The 16,819-nt window shown below is 44.8% G+C and overlaps 1 protein-coding gene across 13 annotated transcripts in view; it reads right to left on the reverse strand.

Annotated features, from left to right (window-relative positions):
- Positions 1 to 16,819, reverse strand: part of herc2 (HECT and RLD domain containing E3 ubiquitin protein ligase 2) — a 344,572-nt gene that overhangs the window by 215,769 nt on the left and 111,984 nt on the right. For all 13 annotated transcript variants that reach the window (XM_072477237.1, XM_072477227.1, XM_072477236.1 and 10 more), the window contains exons 22-27: positions 16,367 to 16,552; positions 13,305 to 13,475; positions 5,564 to 5,667; positions 5,165 to 5,315; positions 3,839 to 4,047; positions 2,826 to 2,958 (exon numbers count right to left, since the gene is read on the reverse strand). In XM_072477237.1, the coding sequence (XP_072333338.1) occupies positions 2,826 to 2,958; positions 3,839 to 4,047; positions 5,165 to 5,315; positions 5,564 to 5,667; positions 13,305 to 13,475; positions 16,367 to 16,552 (954 nt within the window). The remainder of the gene's footprint in view (positions 1 to 2,825; positions 2,959 to 3,838; positions 4,048 to 5,164; positions 5,316 to 5,563; positions 5,668 to 13,304; positions 13,476 to 16,366; positions 16,553 to 16,819) is intronic.

Below are 16,819 nucleotides of genomic sequence, written 5' to 3' on the forward strand. Positions count from 1 at the left end.
AACTTGTTTATTACCTCCACACCCCTTTTCCTACCTATGTCGTTGGTACCAATGTGCACCACGACTTCTGGCTGCTCCCCCTCCCCCTTAAGGATCCTGAAGACACGATCCGAGACATCCCTGGCCCTGGCACCCGGGGGGCAACATACCTTCCGAGAGTCTCGCTCGCGACCACAGGGACTTTAAATTGCATCTGCATTGTAATTAAAGGTTTACGACGCAAAAACAATTATAAAGGTAAATAAAAACTAAGATGTTGCCTAGCAACCAGAGTCCCACACTTAAAAGAATACGCACGTGGTTAATTTTGAACCAGGTACTTGAACTAAGATGAAAGCAGCTCTCACAAAAAACTGCCAGAAGTGGGACAATGGAGTAAGAGGGAGAAAGCAAGCCCCAGAAGCTAAAGAACAGATAGTTCTAGATAACAGGGGATGATAAGAGAAGTCCAGGAAGACTGTAGTCAAATGGACAAAGCACTTGAATCTGAGCAAGATACTGTTTACTGAAGTTAAAGAAAGGGGCAGAGAGAGGCCCCAGTTAAAGACAGAGCTGGTGAAGTTGGCTAGTGAGAAGCCAGACATCTGAAGTAATCCGAAGGTTGGTGATGCCATTATACAGCTTGTGAAGCAGTGATGTTCCGTTGGCATTGTTGGGAACTAGAGAGATTGTGTGGAAGCTTGAATACACGTGGCAATCCAAAGCAGAGGCACCCACAGCAACACCGCCTCCCGCCTCCCGCCTCCCACCCACCTCCCCCCCCCCCCCCCCCCCCAATCCATTGTTTTCCTTATCTCGTCAGGTACAATAATTTGTTTGATGGAGCTATGTTCTTGAGGGGCAGGATCACAATGTTTTTAAAATGCTCAACTGTATTTTTGCAACTGGGCTCAAGGGCAGCCAGGGAAGGAAGAGAGAGAGCGAGACAGAGACGCAGGGCAGGCAGCGGTCAGTGGAGTGCAAGAGTACCTACTGGCTGCAGCAGAGTGGGATTAAGCAGTGTGGTACTTTCATAGTCCATAATTTAAATTAACTGTCCAAAATCAATTGCGTGGGGGAAAGGGAGCAGAATAAGTTAAATAGTTTTAAAGAATCAGAACGTGGAAGTGCTGAATTTCCTTCCAAATTAGATGCTTCTTGCTGAGCATTGCAATTTTTCTATCAGTGCAAATAACAGCCATCTAACATTAGCAAATCAAAGTAGCAATAAAACACTGCTTATATGAAAATATATGAACACAAGAGAACAACTAACCTATTCATTATAGTTTATTGCATATAGCATATTGCATATAGCAAAATTAGAGTTTGTTTCAGCACTGCAATTAGGGATTGGAAACTCTTCTGCCTTAGTTGTCAACATCACAGTCTAACATCAATATTCTGTAAGACATCTTACAACACCAGGTTAAAATCCAACAGGTTTGTTTCAAATCACTCGCTTTCAGAGCACTGCTCCTTCCTCAGGTGAATGAAGAGGTAGGTTCCAGAAACATATATATAGACAAAGTCAAAGATGCAAGACAATACTTTGAATGCGAGCATTTGCAGGTAATTAAGTCTTTACAGATCCAGAGAGAGGGGTATTCCCAGGTTAAAGAGGTGTGAATTGTCTCAATCCAGAACAATTGGTTGGATTTCGCAGTCCAGGCCAGATGGTGGGGATTGAATGTAATGCGACATGAATCCAAGGTCCCGGTTGAGGCTGTACTCATGTGTGCGGAACTTGGCTATAGGTATCTGCTCGGCGATTCTGCGTTGTCGCGCGTCCTGAGGCTGCCTTGGAAAACGCTTACCCGGAAATCAGAGGCTGAATGCCCTTGACTGCTGAAGTGTTCTCCGACTGGAAGGGAACATTCCTGCCTGCCGATTGTCACGCAATGTGTTGTCGCAGCGTTTGCATGGTCTCGCCAATGTACCACGCTTCGGGACATTGTTTCCTGCAGTGTATGAGGTAGACAACGTTGGCCGAGTCGCACGAGTATGTACCGCGTACCTGGTGGGTGGTGTTCTCACGTGTAATGGTGGTACCCATTTCTGGAACCGACCTCTTCATTCACCTGAGGAAGGAGCAGTGCTCCAAAAGCTAGTGAATTGAAACAAACCTGTTGGACTTTAACCTGGTGTTGTAAGACTTCTTACTGTGCTCACCCCTGTCCAACGCTGGCAACTCCACATCATTAATATTCTGCTGACAGTTTTTAGGAATGTGGCCAACAATGTGATAACGACCAGGTAATCTGTTTTTTGATGCTGATTGAGGGATAGGTATTGACCGGGACACTGAGAATAACTGGCCTGCTCTTCTTCAAAATGCTGTAGTGTCATGGGATCTTTTACAGCGAAGTGAACAGACAAATCGCAGCTCGTGTTGATGACTCCAACATGCCTCCAACTGTGCAGTGCTCCCTCAGTACTGCACTGGAATATCAACCTTGATGTTACGTGCTCAAGCCCTGGAGTGCAGCTTGAACTCAGAACCAGTGTGGTTTAGAGAGAGTGTTACCAAATGAGCCACAGCTGACACATGCATGCCGATGACATTGACAAACGAACATACATGGGGAAGGATAAACGACAGGAGTACAAATCAGGAAGAACATTGATCTGGTGTCTCAAATAGCAGAGAATAAGTGGAAACTGTTTTGACAGTTCTAGGTATCTAACAAAATAAATTATATGGGGGAAAAATTAGAATAGGAGATCTGTTCAAACCCAAAAAGATTCTGGCATTGGCTTTTGAGACGCATCATGTGTTAAGTTAATGGATGCAAATTATTAAAACGAATGCTATTTTCAGAAACAGGAACAGCAAAGGGTCCAACCTAAATCCTGATGCTTCAGGAGACAACACAACAGCAATCGCCCGACATCTTCCACAGGATGCTCAGGAGGGAAAGTGATTGGCGTTGTCAGGTGGCACTGTTTGCAGTAGCGCTCTATTTGGCACAGGAAATCCTGCCAATGGAACACAAGCGAGTCAATATGAACAAAATAACACAGAAACAGTAGCATTAAACAAGATTTGAAGAACAATGCGGACAATTACACTCAAAATGAAATGCTTTAAAATTCAGCAGTGCAAGTTAACTCCCATCTAAGTCGGGTACTCAGAGTACTTAACAGAGCAAATTACATCACTGAACACATGATATTTATAGCAGGCTGAAATTCATAACAGTATCCAATAATTTGTAAGTAACCTTTATTTACACAACTGGCTCGAGTATCTACCAAGATAACAACACTAAAACTATGTATGATCAAATTGTTTGACTGCTTTCTCTGGTTCACAAGTCAATTCGCCCAAGTACAAGTCCAGCCACATTCCCAGGTCAGCATGGCAGGTTTGTACCAATTGCATCCATTCATGGGTGCTCATCAGGAGGTGCCCAGAATTTCAGGCACACCAACATCTGCCGTTACAACTGCAGTGAACAGCAGCAAATTGAAGCCTTAAATCGGGGCAGTTTCTCATACCGATTCTGCAATTCCTTCAAATTCAGTTTCAATGAACTCCGACTGAATCAACTGGTCTGCCCTTGGCACATAAAGCCAGCAAACAACTGAAATCACTGTTTCCCCCATCCAACCACAGCATTGCAATTTGTATTCCAGGTCTCCTTTCATCCACAGAGGAACCTTTGCACAAATTTGTACAAAACAATAATAATCTTTATTATTGTCACAAGTAGGCTTACATTAACACTGCAATGAATTTACTGTGAAAATGTACTTAACAATATATTGTATACACTGCAAGTTAACTATTTTAAGTCTTGGATAAAAGCAGATATTTTACTTCGGTTTTCAGAAGTTGGTTGTTTGAAACACGCACCTTTACATTGTGGTCTTGAATGGTGTTGTCTGCAATCGCCTGCAGGAATGGCTGAGTGTGATCACCGAATGTTAAGTTTCGTACATAGAGTTTGGTCTTATCTGGCGTGGTGGTGGAGCTGCAATGGTCCTCATCTTTCTCCTCGTTGTAACTGTAATGAATCTGGCTCGTCTGCAAGCCACCAGAGAAAAGGGAAGATTGCAGCCACTCTGCGAAATTAAGAAATTATGTTAATTCTACAAACAATTATACATTTTTTACATTAATGAAATAGCGTGATAAATTCAAGCCTTCTTTTCAGGCAGTAGTGCAAGCTTAACCTGATAAGTGTTATATTTCTCTCAACTATCAAAAGCATGAGAAGTTGAATAAACTTGGTTTGTTCTCACTGGAACGAAGGAGGTTGAGGGGCGACCTGGTAGAGGTCTACAAAATTATGAGGGGCATAGACAAGAGTGGATAGTCAGAGACTTTTTCCCAGGGTAGAGGGATCAATTACTAGGGGGCATAGGTTTAAGGTGCGAGGTGAAAGGTTTAGAGATGTATGAGGAAAGTTTTTTTTACGCAGAGGGTAGTGGGTGCCTGGAACTCGCTGCCAGAGGTGGTGCTGGAAGCAGGGACGATAGTGACGTTTAAGGGTCATCTTGACAAATACATGAATAGGATGGGAATAGAGGGATGCAGACCCCGGAAGTGTAGAAGATTTTAGTTTAGACGGGCAGCATGGTCGGCACAGGCATGGAGGGCCGAAGGGCCTGTTCCTGTGCTGTACTTTTCTTTGTTCTTTGTTCATGAACTGTAAGACCTTCCACAGTTTCTTTTTGCAACCCTCAATTTTACATATTATAGCCTTGGATCAGCACAATGGCAGTCAAAGATGCTGCATGGCCATCTGGCCAATCAGTTCAGTCAGCAGGAGACTCCATTTAAGCAGCGCAAACTAAGAAAGCCTCTCTGAACTGCAAGGTCCTTGCACTTGATCATCATAGGTTCTCCAACTACCTCCTTTTTGTACTTAAGCATAAAGATATCCACCTGACATTCACATAACAAAAATCATAGTCAAAAGTACTCAGTGAGGTCCTAACTGCTAAAATTGCCCAATCTCAAAATTATAGAAGCTTATGCTTTGAAGAGCCAAATTTGTAAAACTCAGATAGAATATTTTAAGCCATTTGAAAGGGTAGATTCTTCACCAGAAAAGGAGATGTTGCCAATAACAGAGCTAAATCATTTTATACTTTAGATGCAATACAAAACTCAGCAATCCTCAAAGTATTATAAATAGCAGGGTATTGGTGTATTATCTATCATCAGCATACTAACTGCCACATTCGATCTCCAGAGGCGACAAAGGAGTGCTCATTCCCAGATATGATGCGTGTAATCCTAGGAGGAGACCAAGATTCCTTTCAGTGTCTATCAGAGGTGAAGACAAGCTGCCAAGGTCGGGTGTGGTGACTACTTCCTGATCTGGCTATATTGGAGAGGCAAGGAAAGAGAGATTAAAAAGCTATTAAACAAATCAAAAAAAATACTCAAGTCTGAAGTGTGATGAAATGTTATGTTTATTTTGTTTACATTGCCAACAGTAACATGTAGTGTAACATAAACTCTCTTAAAAAGAGACTTAATAATGGAAATGAAGAACAATTAACCCATTCATTAAAACACTGATGTAACAATGGAATAGATCGTGCACAGCTTTGCTAAATGCTTCTGTACCTCCACATATTGGCCAACACAGAATGCCTGCATTGATTCACGAGTGTCTTCAAACTGGAGGGCAGCATCCAATGCAACCACTGGGTCTTCTCCAGCAAACTGAGCTGAAAGTAAAAATACCCAGCTATCACCACCATTTAAAACAAAGAAACATCCTACCAGTAACAATTATACTTATAAAATTGTCTGGGTTTTTCTGGGATGGGCCTTTGGATGAATGAACACTAAATTTTGTCAACCTCTTCACAATTGGGATTGAATCTACTATTTTTGTTTCAACTAATACAGGAGACAGATTTTGAGCAGTTCTTCCCTTTCAAAGGTTTACAGTCTCAAATCAACCTCTTTCAGTCGCAAGATCCCTGGACACCTACTTCCCCATAAATGCGGTCAAGCGCACTCTTTATCAGCAAAGAAGAGTAGAGTAAGGCACATAGCATTAATATCTCCAGACCCAAAATGTGGAATCATCCACGGTTCAACAATGCAAACAAGGAATACTGGCAGGCAGATCTCATTACATGGGTTCAAAATTCCTATACTTACATGCCCAAAAGCAGGCAAGTAATCTGGTCGACATGTAAATTAAATTGTACCTGTCCCAGGTAAAGACGAAAAGAAAACAAAATGTCAATAGTGGTACATTAGAAAAAGTGGCCATAATTTTTTAGTGTAGCTGAAATTATGAATGAGAAGAAATTAAAGACATTGACAAGAAATAGGACATGGGTGACTATAATTGTTAAAACATAACACAAGCCAAGTGAGTTGGAACTCTCACTTCGACTGTGTGATGGGAGAACCATTTATTTTCTTCCCAGCTCCTCCTTTGTCTTTACACACTGGGGCAATCTCTTGTTCGGTCAATCAACATTCCAACTATTTTGTTTAACACAGATAACTAAGTAAACAAAATCATATGAACCGAGGGATAAATTAAAGGGACAATCCCTTAAAGCGAAACGGCGTCAAAATCATTATTCTAATCAGCCATATAATTAAACTAATTTTCCGGTTTCCCTTTTCCAATCATTGGACAATTAGCCACACCAAAGAACAATATATTAGACTCTGTATGAGCCTGCTTGGAACTTTTTATTAACTGCCAATAGCATTGCTAACAGACATTGCCATTGGGAATTATCATTGCATGCATTATACAAATAGCATCAACAAGTGAAAGCAAGTTTAACAGTCTCCACCAATTCTCCATTCAATATCGATCTACGGCAGAAAAGAGTCATAATTCTATGCTACATGGCCATCATACGCACACGGTTAGTACGGGAAGATGGAAATGTTCCACTGGTCCACAGGTGCATTCTTTGCTGTTGAGAAGAAATAATTAGGGCAGAGCAAAAATTGCTCAATGTGTTCATAGAATCATAGACTTTACAGTGCAGGAGGACATTCGGCCCATCGGGTCCGCACCGGCCCTTGGAAAGAGCACCTACTTGTGCCCACACCTCCACCCTATCCCCGCAACCCTGTAACTCAGTAAACCCACCCAACCTTTTTGGACACAAAGGACAATTTATCATGGCCAATCCACCTAACCTGCACACATCTTTGGACTGTGGGAGGAAACGGGAGCACTCTGAGGAAACCTACGCAAACACAAGGAGAATGTGCAGACTGTACACAGACAGTGATCCAAGCAGGGTATCGAACCTGGGACCCTGGAGCTGTGAAGCAACTGTGCTAACCATTGTGCTGCCGTGCTGACCTGTTGTCAATGTGTAGTTGTTCAAGGATGTGTGCTGACAGAGTGCTTATCCTTAAATACAGCAGCCACATACTCTCTAAGCTACTGTGCATTCCAAGGACACCCCCATTCTTCGGGTTCAATGAGATTTATGATTCCTCGGTTAACATTTTCAGATTGATGATTTTTCATGAGAGAGTGTCTCCCATGCATCGAAGCATGAGGAGGATTGCACTTGAATCAACTTTTTTTCACCTTCCTTCTTCTGAAATCTTGCAGCTATGTCAAGGGCACATCTTTTGCATTGTTCGCATGCAATGGCATCCTCGTTTGGCTCATCTGAATTCTCACCCCTGCAAATCCAAAACCTTCAACATATTCCTTGTCCAAGACGAGATGTAGCTCCTCCTAGTCTTCCTCTGGCAACACATTGTGGGCCCTCAAAAATCAATGGCATCCACAAGTGATTCAAGATGTAAGAGTCGGGAGAGCTCCCTGGGTACCCAGCACAAACATGCATGATCAGTTTTCTGAGATCACAAATAAGCTGGTCATTGAAAGAGTGAAATTCTTTCCTATTAATGCATTTCAGAGGCTGCTGCCGGGAGCTCTCAAGGTCACATGTGTACAGTTGATGGTACGCTGAACCTGCAGGAAACCGGAGATTGTTGTGAATCCCACAACTCTGGTAGCCTCCCCAGTGAGTCCTGGAAGGATCCTCAGGCAAAAATGTTGAGCGTAGCGGTAACCTTAAGTGCAACCAACAATGGATGCCCCCAGTGTGCGCAGCACAGGTTCCTCATGGAAAATATGCAAAATATGAGCTACCACATTCACAGACAAATGAAGGCATCTGAAGCACTGTCTTTCACTCAACTCCATGTGTGAGCAGCACCTTCTGTTGACCTTTGGCCTCTCTAAACATCTTTGTGAACTTGGTCCATCTTCGTCAGCATTTGGGTCTTCCTGAGACCCTGCAGGCACACGTCCCTCTGGCAATGGTCTTCGGGAGTTGTCCAAATGGCAACGGGCCCTTCTCCTAATTTGCATTAAAGCTATCAAAACGGCAGCATTGCCTGCAACCTACATTCTCCACTCTTCCTTGTATCTATGAAAAATAAATTTGAGACATCATTGCACGTTCCCCTTGAAGGTCTCCCACCACCTTCAAGCCAGAAAGCCAGTTTACAACCTAGACCCGCACACAATCCAAACATGGCATCGGCAGGCCGCCCCCTGCAGCTGATGCACATCCTGAAGGCCCACAGGTGACCAAGCATCCGTTTCAACATGACTGTGCAACAATAAAGAGGCTCTTGACCAGGGTGCATGCACCAAAGTCTTGTAACCCTCATGAGCCTATTGCCACCTTGCCTCAATTAGCCCAAACACTAACCAGGCCTTGTCATTAATGTCATGACTAAGTGTTGCGCCCCGGAAGCCGTGACCTTTAAAATGAGAATATCGAGGGTTGACGTGCACATGTATCTCGTGTCCAGCACGCACGGTCCCGGATTCTTTGATCCTCCTTCCCTATTTACACACCTCTGTCACAGGCAGATGCCCAATCAAAACAACTCAAATGTAGCCCCAAACCTTAATGGATTGCCGCATGAATGCACACCATTTGTGACAGTTGCTATCTTGCTTCAATGGGCATTTGACCCACAAAAACAGTTCCCAGTATAGCCTTGTTCTCTATGTCTTGAGCACATAATTATTAGGATGTCCCTTCAATTGGCCCAATTTATAGTGAGAAATCCTCCCACATGCCTCGAGACACATCATTTTATCCACTTCTTCCAACTGCGTCATTACTCTCTAAAGACAAAGATGATACTAACTTGAGTGCCACCAATACCTTCCAACCTCCCCGTCACCCAGTAACTTCCTCCCATCCTCTTAATTCAGTCCCAACCTCTTAATTCCCATTCCTCCTGCAACTATTCAACCTCCCCACCCCCCACCCCCCACCCCCCCACACACACACGTTACTCTTAACCCTGGTGTTGTGCACATAGATATCTTTGTTCTCCCCTCATTCCCTTCAAAGTTGATGCCCCCATGTCATTAGTTGATCCCACTCTTCCCTTTCTAGAGGTGAACCGCCTCTCACTTTCACAGACCCATCGCATGAGACCACAAAATATCCGCCTATGACTTTGAATTTGCCCACATACCAAATGCAAGTGCATCCCATCAATGTTACTGTTCCCTCTGCTTCCCAGTACAGACTCCAACTCTCAGGTCCAAATGCCTTAATTCGCTGACCACGCCCTACACACCATTCGTTGGTGTCCATGAAGAACCCTCTAAAATGGCCCATACAGCTAGAGGACTATCTGCTCCATCTTTCACCAGTTGCATGGCCGCAGCCACTGGCCAATCTATAATTCTTCCTTGGGCAGTCTTATAACTCCTGCCCCAAGAGTCTTTCACAGCACCACACTGCTCCTTTACCACCACCACCAATGCCACCCCTGACCCCACCGTCATGCCTTCCTCTGTGTTCCATCCTCAGCTATGCCTCAGTCTCCCATCCACCCACCACCACCTCCCACCCCCGCTGTGATAACCCCCATGGTCCACCACCCACCACCCAGTACTGCATCAGTTTTCCCCCACCCTGCTGATCTTGCCTCAAGTCCAGCCTTGGCATAGCTTGTGAAGCAAGCACCCAGAATATTGCAGCAATGTTGTTAACTTTTCACAGTAATTTCATTGAAGCCTACGTATGACAATAAACGATTATTATTATTATTATTATTAACATTGAACTAAGAAGCGTCTACATACCTCAAAGTAGTTTGTCACTGAAAGGGGCAACACAGGTGGAGAAGGTAGTCAAGAAGGCATACGGCATGCTTGCCTTCATTGTCCGCGGCATTGAGTATAAAAATTGGCAAGTCATGTTGCAGCTGTATACAACCTTAGTAAGGCCACACTTGGAGCATAGTGTTCAATTCTGGTCGCCACACTACCAGAAGGATGTGGAAGCTTTAGAGAGAGTGCAGGTGAGATTTACCAGGTTGTTGCCTGGTATGAAGGCATTAGCTATGAGGAGACGTTGAATAAACTTTGTTTGTTCTCACTGGGACGAAGGAGGTTGAGGGTGGCTAATAGAGATCTACAAAATAATGAGGGGCATAGACAAGAGTGGATAATCAGAGACTTTTCCCCAGGGTAGAGGGGTCAATTGCTAGGGGGCATAGGTTTAAAGTGCGAGGGGCAAGGTTTAGAGGAGATGTACGAGGTAAGTTTTTTTTTTACACAGAGGGTAGTGGGTGCCTGGAACTCGCTGCCGGAGGTGGTGGTGAAAGCAGGGACGATAGTGACGTTTAAGGGGCATCTTGACAAATACATGAATAGGATGGGAATAGAGGGATACGGACCCCGGAAGTGTAGAAGATTTTAGTTTAGACGGGCAGCATGGTCGGCGCAGGCTTGGAGAGCCGAAGGGCCTGTTCCTGTGCTGTACTTTGCTTTGTTCTTTGTTGATGAAGTGAAACTCACTAGGTGCATGCCACATATATACTGTTGAGAAATAGGGCCGGGATTCTCCCCTACCCGGCGGGGCGGGGGAATCCGGTGTAATGGAGTGGCGGGAACCACTCCGGCTTCGGGCCGCCCCAAAAGGTGCGGAGAGGGCCAAGCCCTCACGTTGAGGGGCTAGGCCAGCGCCGGAGCGATTTCCGCCCTGTCGGCTGGCGGGAAAGGCCTTTGGCGCCACGCCAGCCAGCGGCAAAAGGACTTCGCCAGGCGACGCATGCGCGGGAGCGTCAGCGGCCGCTCACGGCATCCCCGCGCATGCGCAGTGGAGGGGGTCTCTTCCGCCTCCGCCATAGTGAAGACCATGGCGAAGGCTGAAGAAAAAGAGTGCCCCCACGGCACAGGCCCGCCCGCTGATCAGTGGGCCCCGATCGCGGGCCAGGCCACCGTCGGGGCAACCCCCGGGGCCAGATCGCCCCGCGTCCCGCACAGGACCCCGGAGCCCGCCCGCACTGTCTGCTCCAGCCGGTAAGGTAAGTGGTTCAATCCACGCAGGCTGGCGAGGGTTGACAGCGGCGGGACTTGGCCCATCGCGGGCCGGAGAATCGCCGGGGGGGGGGGGCCCGCCGACCGGCGCAGCGCGATTCCCGCCCCTGCCGATTCTCTGTCGGCAGAGAATTCGGGACACGGCGGGGGCGAGATTCACGCCAGCCCCCAGCAATTCTCCGACCCGTGCCCCAGTTCTTTATAATTATCACTGACAGGGCACTTAATCGGGACAAATAATGTAATTCCAGCGAGTTGGCCTTTTAATGAGCATTCTTGAGGTGCAATTTATCCCAACATTATCAGCCTTTCCCCTGTCGTGAGAGTCGGAAGAAAAAACTTGCTCCCCGCTGGTGGGAAACTGACTTTCCCATCACACCAAATTTGTTGCCCCCAACCCACCACTAGCAGAGCAAGAAATTCCTCCAATTGTTCAATGTCAATTCATTAGCTTCAGTTGATGCAGTATGAGTGGTCGTGATGCCATGAGGGATAGATCTCTCCAGTTCAGGATGTGGACGATGGTCTGACTTGGGTGATCACTGTCACAATTTCAGCTGTTCCTCATATTCCACTTCTGCAGTAAGGGGCCACATCTTGCTTGGTCTATCCTCATGTGGTTATGGATAGTCCAGATTTCCCATGGATGGTTGAAACCTGGGACTTCGGTCAGTCAACAGGTTGCAGTTTGTGACGTTTGCAGTCAACCGAGAGGTGCGCCATTGTGACGCAAGGCTGTCATCAGTTTGTAGCGGGTGCATTATGTCTCAGTACAGGCTACAAGTTTTCAGATCAGTGCATGAGGGTTTTTTCTCCCCAGGTCCTGTGTCAATGGGAGCACTTGGCTAGCTGTCAGCCAGTGGTGTTCTTTAAGGTGAATGTTTCCCCTACAGACATCAACAAATTCAAAGTATTCTAGCACAGGAAGACACTTGAGGTGCATTGGTTGCAAAGCTCCAGAAAAAAATTCTCATGACTTGCCAGAGATGGATATCTACAACGTTCGTGTGGTAGCTCCTGAGTCAGGTTGAGCAAAAGTATGTAAAGTCGCCATAGTCCCAGATGACCATCGATTGGTTTCCCCTTTGAGGGAGAAGGCGAGTCCTTCATGAATAACCTCAGCAAGTATGTGAATTGAACGCGCGCTGTTGGCCTCACTCTGCATTACAAACCAGCTGTCCAGCCAACCAGCTAAACCGGCCCCCGGTTTACTGAGCCGTAATACACTACTTTTGTGTGCTCCAGGGTGAGTGAATCAGTGCAGAGTTTGATAGCTCTGCTACCCCTGGTGTAATTAGCCTGAATGATAACACTAAGGTTTGTACGCGGTCACACGCTATACATTATAATTTTGAAAATAGGATTTTCAAACTTTCAACTGATTGAAACTTCTGCAATTTGAAATGAGACAGTAGAAACTACTTTAAAATTCGAGGCCACCTTCCAAGTTGAAGATGAAACACAAACAAATTACCCAAGGGGAATGCAAAGGGAGAGGCATTTCCTAAAATTTAAAGATCTATCGGAACCCGTCGCTATTTAAGGGACAGGATCAAAGGGAGACAGTCTGCATCTTCTCACCTGGTCATAACAACACAAAGTAATATCTACCTGCGCAGCCAGCACTATTATTGCTGTGCTGTCTTGCTACAAGATGAAATCCAGGGGAGGGGAAAGAAGCACTTTTTGTTCAAAGCACTCACCAAGTTATGGTTAAAAAAAACATTCACAGAAATCTTGATTGGTTCAAAGAAAGTCAAGATTATTTTGAGCAGCAAAAATCTCACCAGGCTCTGGAAAGGATTTAGCACAAATTTACATTTCTGTGTTTGTGATAGTGTCAAGGGTTTGTGTTTTGTGGTATGTCAGAAGACATTAGTCAAAAGCATGGCGATGGGGATTGTGTGTTTCAATCTGGTTAAATTAAACCAGAGCGAATTGACTTGTCACGTTCACCATAATCAGTTAAATTCCTTTTGAAATATTATAAATTAATCTCACCAAGTATGCTGCTCCCACTCAATGATTGTGTCTGGAAATCTTTGATGTCATAAACCTTTGCATCAATTACTGTCCAAAAGCCACCGTCTTTATTATGATTCTCAAGATCAGCTTTTCTAATCAGAGTAACCTCCTCATTATTCCGTGAGCTGTGATTTGTGAAGAATGAACCTGGAAAACCATACATTACAAAAACTGATGATTCAAATTTAAAAAAAATCTCTAGATCACAATCAAAATTGAAAAGACAGACAACTTGACTCCAGTTCAAGTATTTTTTTTTAGAATCAGAAGACCATAAGACATAGGAGCAGAATTAGGCCACTCGGCCCATCGAGTCTGCTCCGCCATTCAATCATGGCTGATATTTTCTCGTCCCCATTCTCCTGCCTTCTCCCCATCACCCCTGATTCCCTTATTAATCAATAACCTATCTATCCCTGTCTTAAAGACACTCAGTGAATTGGCCTCCACAGCTTTCTGTGGCAAAGTGTTCCACAGATTCACCACCCTCTGGCTGAAGAAATTCCTCCTCATCTCGGTTTTAAAGGATCGTCCCTTTAATCGGAGATGGTGTCCTCTGGTTCTAGTTTTTCCTACAAGTGGAAACATCCTCTCCACGTCCACTCTATCCAGCCCTTGCAGTATCTTGTACTTTTCAATAAGATCCCCTCTCATTCTTCTAAACTCCAATGAGTACAGACCCAGAGTCCTCAAACGTTCCTCATACAACAAGTTCTTCATTCGAGGGATCATTCTTGCGAACCTCCTCTGGACCCTTTCCAAGGCCAGCACATCCTTCCTTAGATATGGGGCCCAAAACTGCTCACAGTACTCCAAAAGGGGTCTGACCAGAGCCTTATACAGCCTCAGAAGTACATACCTGGTCTTGTATTCTAGCCCTCTTAACATGAATGCTAACATTGCTTTTGCCTTCTTAACTGCCGACTGAACCTGCACATTAATCTTAAGAGAATCATGAACAAGCATTCTCAAGTTCCTTTGTGCTTCTGCTTTCCGAAGCAATTCCCATTCAGAAAATAGTCTATGCCTAAATTCCTCCTTCCAAAGTGCATAACCTCACACTTTTCCACATTGCATTTCATTTTCCACTTCACTGCCCACTCTCCTAGCTTGTCCAAGTCCTTCTGCAGCCCCCTTGCTTCCTCAATACTATCTGTCCCTCTACAGATCTTTGTATCATCTGCAAACTTAGCAACAGTGCCTTCAGTACCTTCTTCCAGATCATTATTGTATATTGTAAAAAGTTGTGGTCCTAGCACAGACCCCTGAGGCACACCACTAGTCACCGGCTGCCATCCTGAAAAAGACCCCTTTAACCCACTCTTTGCCTTCTGCCAGTCAGCCAATCCTCTATCCATGCCAGAATCTTACCCTGAACACCATGAGCTCTTAACTTATTTAACAGTCTCCTATGCGGCACCTTGTCAAAGGCCTTCTGGAAATCTAAATAAATCACGTCCACTGGTTCTCCTTTGTCTAAATTCCTTGTTACCTCCTCAAAGAATTCGAACAGGTTTGTCAGACACGACCTCCCTTTGACAAAGCCGTGCTGACTCAGTGCTATTTTACCGTGCACTTCCAAGTGCTTCGCAATCTCATTGTTAATAAGACTCTAAAATCTTACCAATGACCGAAGTCAGGCTAACCAGCCTATAATATCCCTTCTTCTGCCTCCCTCCCTTCTTAAACAGTGGTGTTACATTCGCCACCTTCCAGTCCTCTGGGACCCTTCCTGCTTCCAGTGATTCCTGAAAGATCATCACTAATGCCTCCACAATTTCCTCAGCTATCTCTTTTAGGACCTTGGGGTGTAGTCCATCCAGTCCAGGTGACCTATCCACCTTCAGACCTTTCAGTTTCCCCAGAGCTTTCACCTTAGTAATGGTCACTACACTCACCTCTGCCCCCTGGTTCTCCTGGAGCTCTGGCACCCACTGGTGTCTTCCACTGTGAAGACTGATGCAAAGTAACTATTCAGTTTGTCTGCCATTTCTTTGTTTCCTATTATTACTTCTCCAGCCACATTTTCTAGTGGTCCAATGTCTATTTTTGCCTCTCTTTTACCTTTTATATATTGAAAAAATGTCTTCCTATCTTCCTTTATATTACTAGCTAGCTTGCACTCGTACTTCATCTTCTCCCACCTTATTGCTTTTTTAGTTGTCCTCTACTCGCTTTTAAAGGCTTCCCAATCCTCTGGTTCCCCACTAAAACTCGCCACTTTGTATGCTTTCTTTAGCCTTTATGCTGTCCTTGACATCCCTCGTCAGCCATGGATGCCTTGTCCTTCCCTTAGCATGTCTCCTCCTCCTTGGGATGAATTTCTGTTGTGCCTCCCTACTAACCCTAAAATATTCCTGCCATTGCTGTTCCACTGATTTCCCTGCTAGGCTCCTTTTCCGATCAACTCTGGCCAGCTCCTCCGTCATGTCTTTGTAGTTACCCTTATTTAATTGTAATACCGTTACATCTGATTCCAGCTTCTCCCTCTCAAACGGCAGGGTAAATTCTATCATATTGTGGTCACTGCTCCCTAAGGGTTCCTTCACCTCAAGTTCCCTAATCAAGTCTGCCTCATTACACATCACCAAATCCAGAATTGCCTGTTCCCTAGTAGGTTCTGTCACAAGCTGCTCCAAAAAACCATCTCTTAGACATTCCACAAATTCCATTTCTTGGGATCCACTACCAACCAGATTTTCCCAGTCCACCTGCAGTCCAATCCTGGAATGGTACAGCATAGGTGATGGCCATTCGGAGCGTCGATACTGTGTTGGTTTCTCTGCAAGACCAACTCACCTTGTCCCATTTCCCACTCTTCTCCCATTGCTCTGAAAATCTTTCCTTCTTGGATAATTATTTAACACCCTTTGAAAGACAGAAGTGAATCGACCCCACCACACACACAGGCAGGCATTCCAGATCTTAGTCACTTGTGCAAAAACACGTTTCCTCTGGTCACCTCTGGTTCTTTTGCCAATCATTTTAAATTGCTTTAAAGCCAAGTTTGTCCATTATTTTATAGTTGAATGACATACCCATTATTCCAGGCCATGCTAAATCATCATTATCGTCCCTTTCTTTGCCAGGTGCCAATTGGTTAAATCTGTCCAAATGTTCCAGCAATCCAGCCAACAAGGGGATAGCCCCAGCTTCCTGCATCAGTCCAGCATTTTTTGTGAGAAGCAGCACAACACAAACCACCAGCTCGGGAAGCAGAACACCTACATCAAAACAGAAAGAGAATAGAACAGCCAAAACAGAAGTGTCCTTTGTACGTCTCCATTAACTAACTTATCAAGGTTGAAATTCTGCATTTAAAAGACAAGTTACTCTATATTAAAGTTTTTTTTTAAATAAATTAAGAGTACCCAATTCATTTTTTCCAGTTAAGGGGCAATTTAGTGTGGCCAATCCACCTACCCTGCACATCTTTGGGTTGTGGAGGTGAAACCCACACAAACACGGGGAGAATGTCTTTATGTTAAAGT

Source organism: Scyliorhinus torazame, chromosome 15, assembly GCF_047496885.1.
Source record: "Scyliorhinus torazame isolate Kashiwa2021f chromosome 15, sScyTor2.1, whole genome shotgun sequence".
Taxonomy (NCBI): Eukaryota; Metazoa; Chordata; class Chondrichthyes; order Carcharhiniformes; family Scyliorhinidae; genus Scyliorhinus; species Scyliorhinus torazame.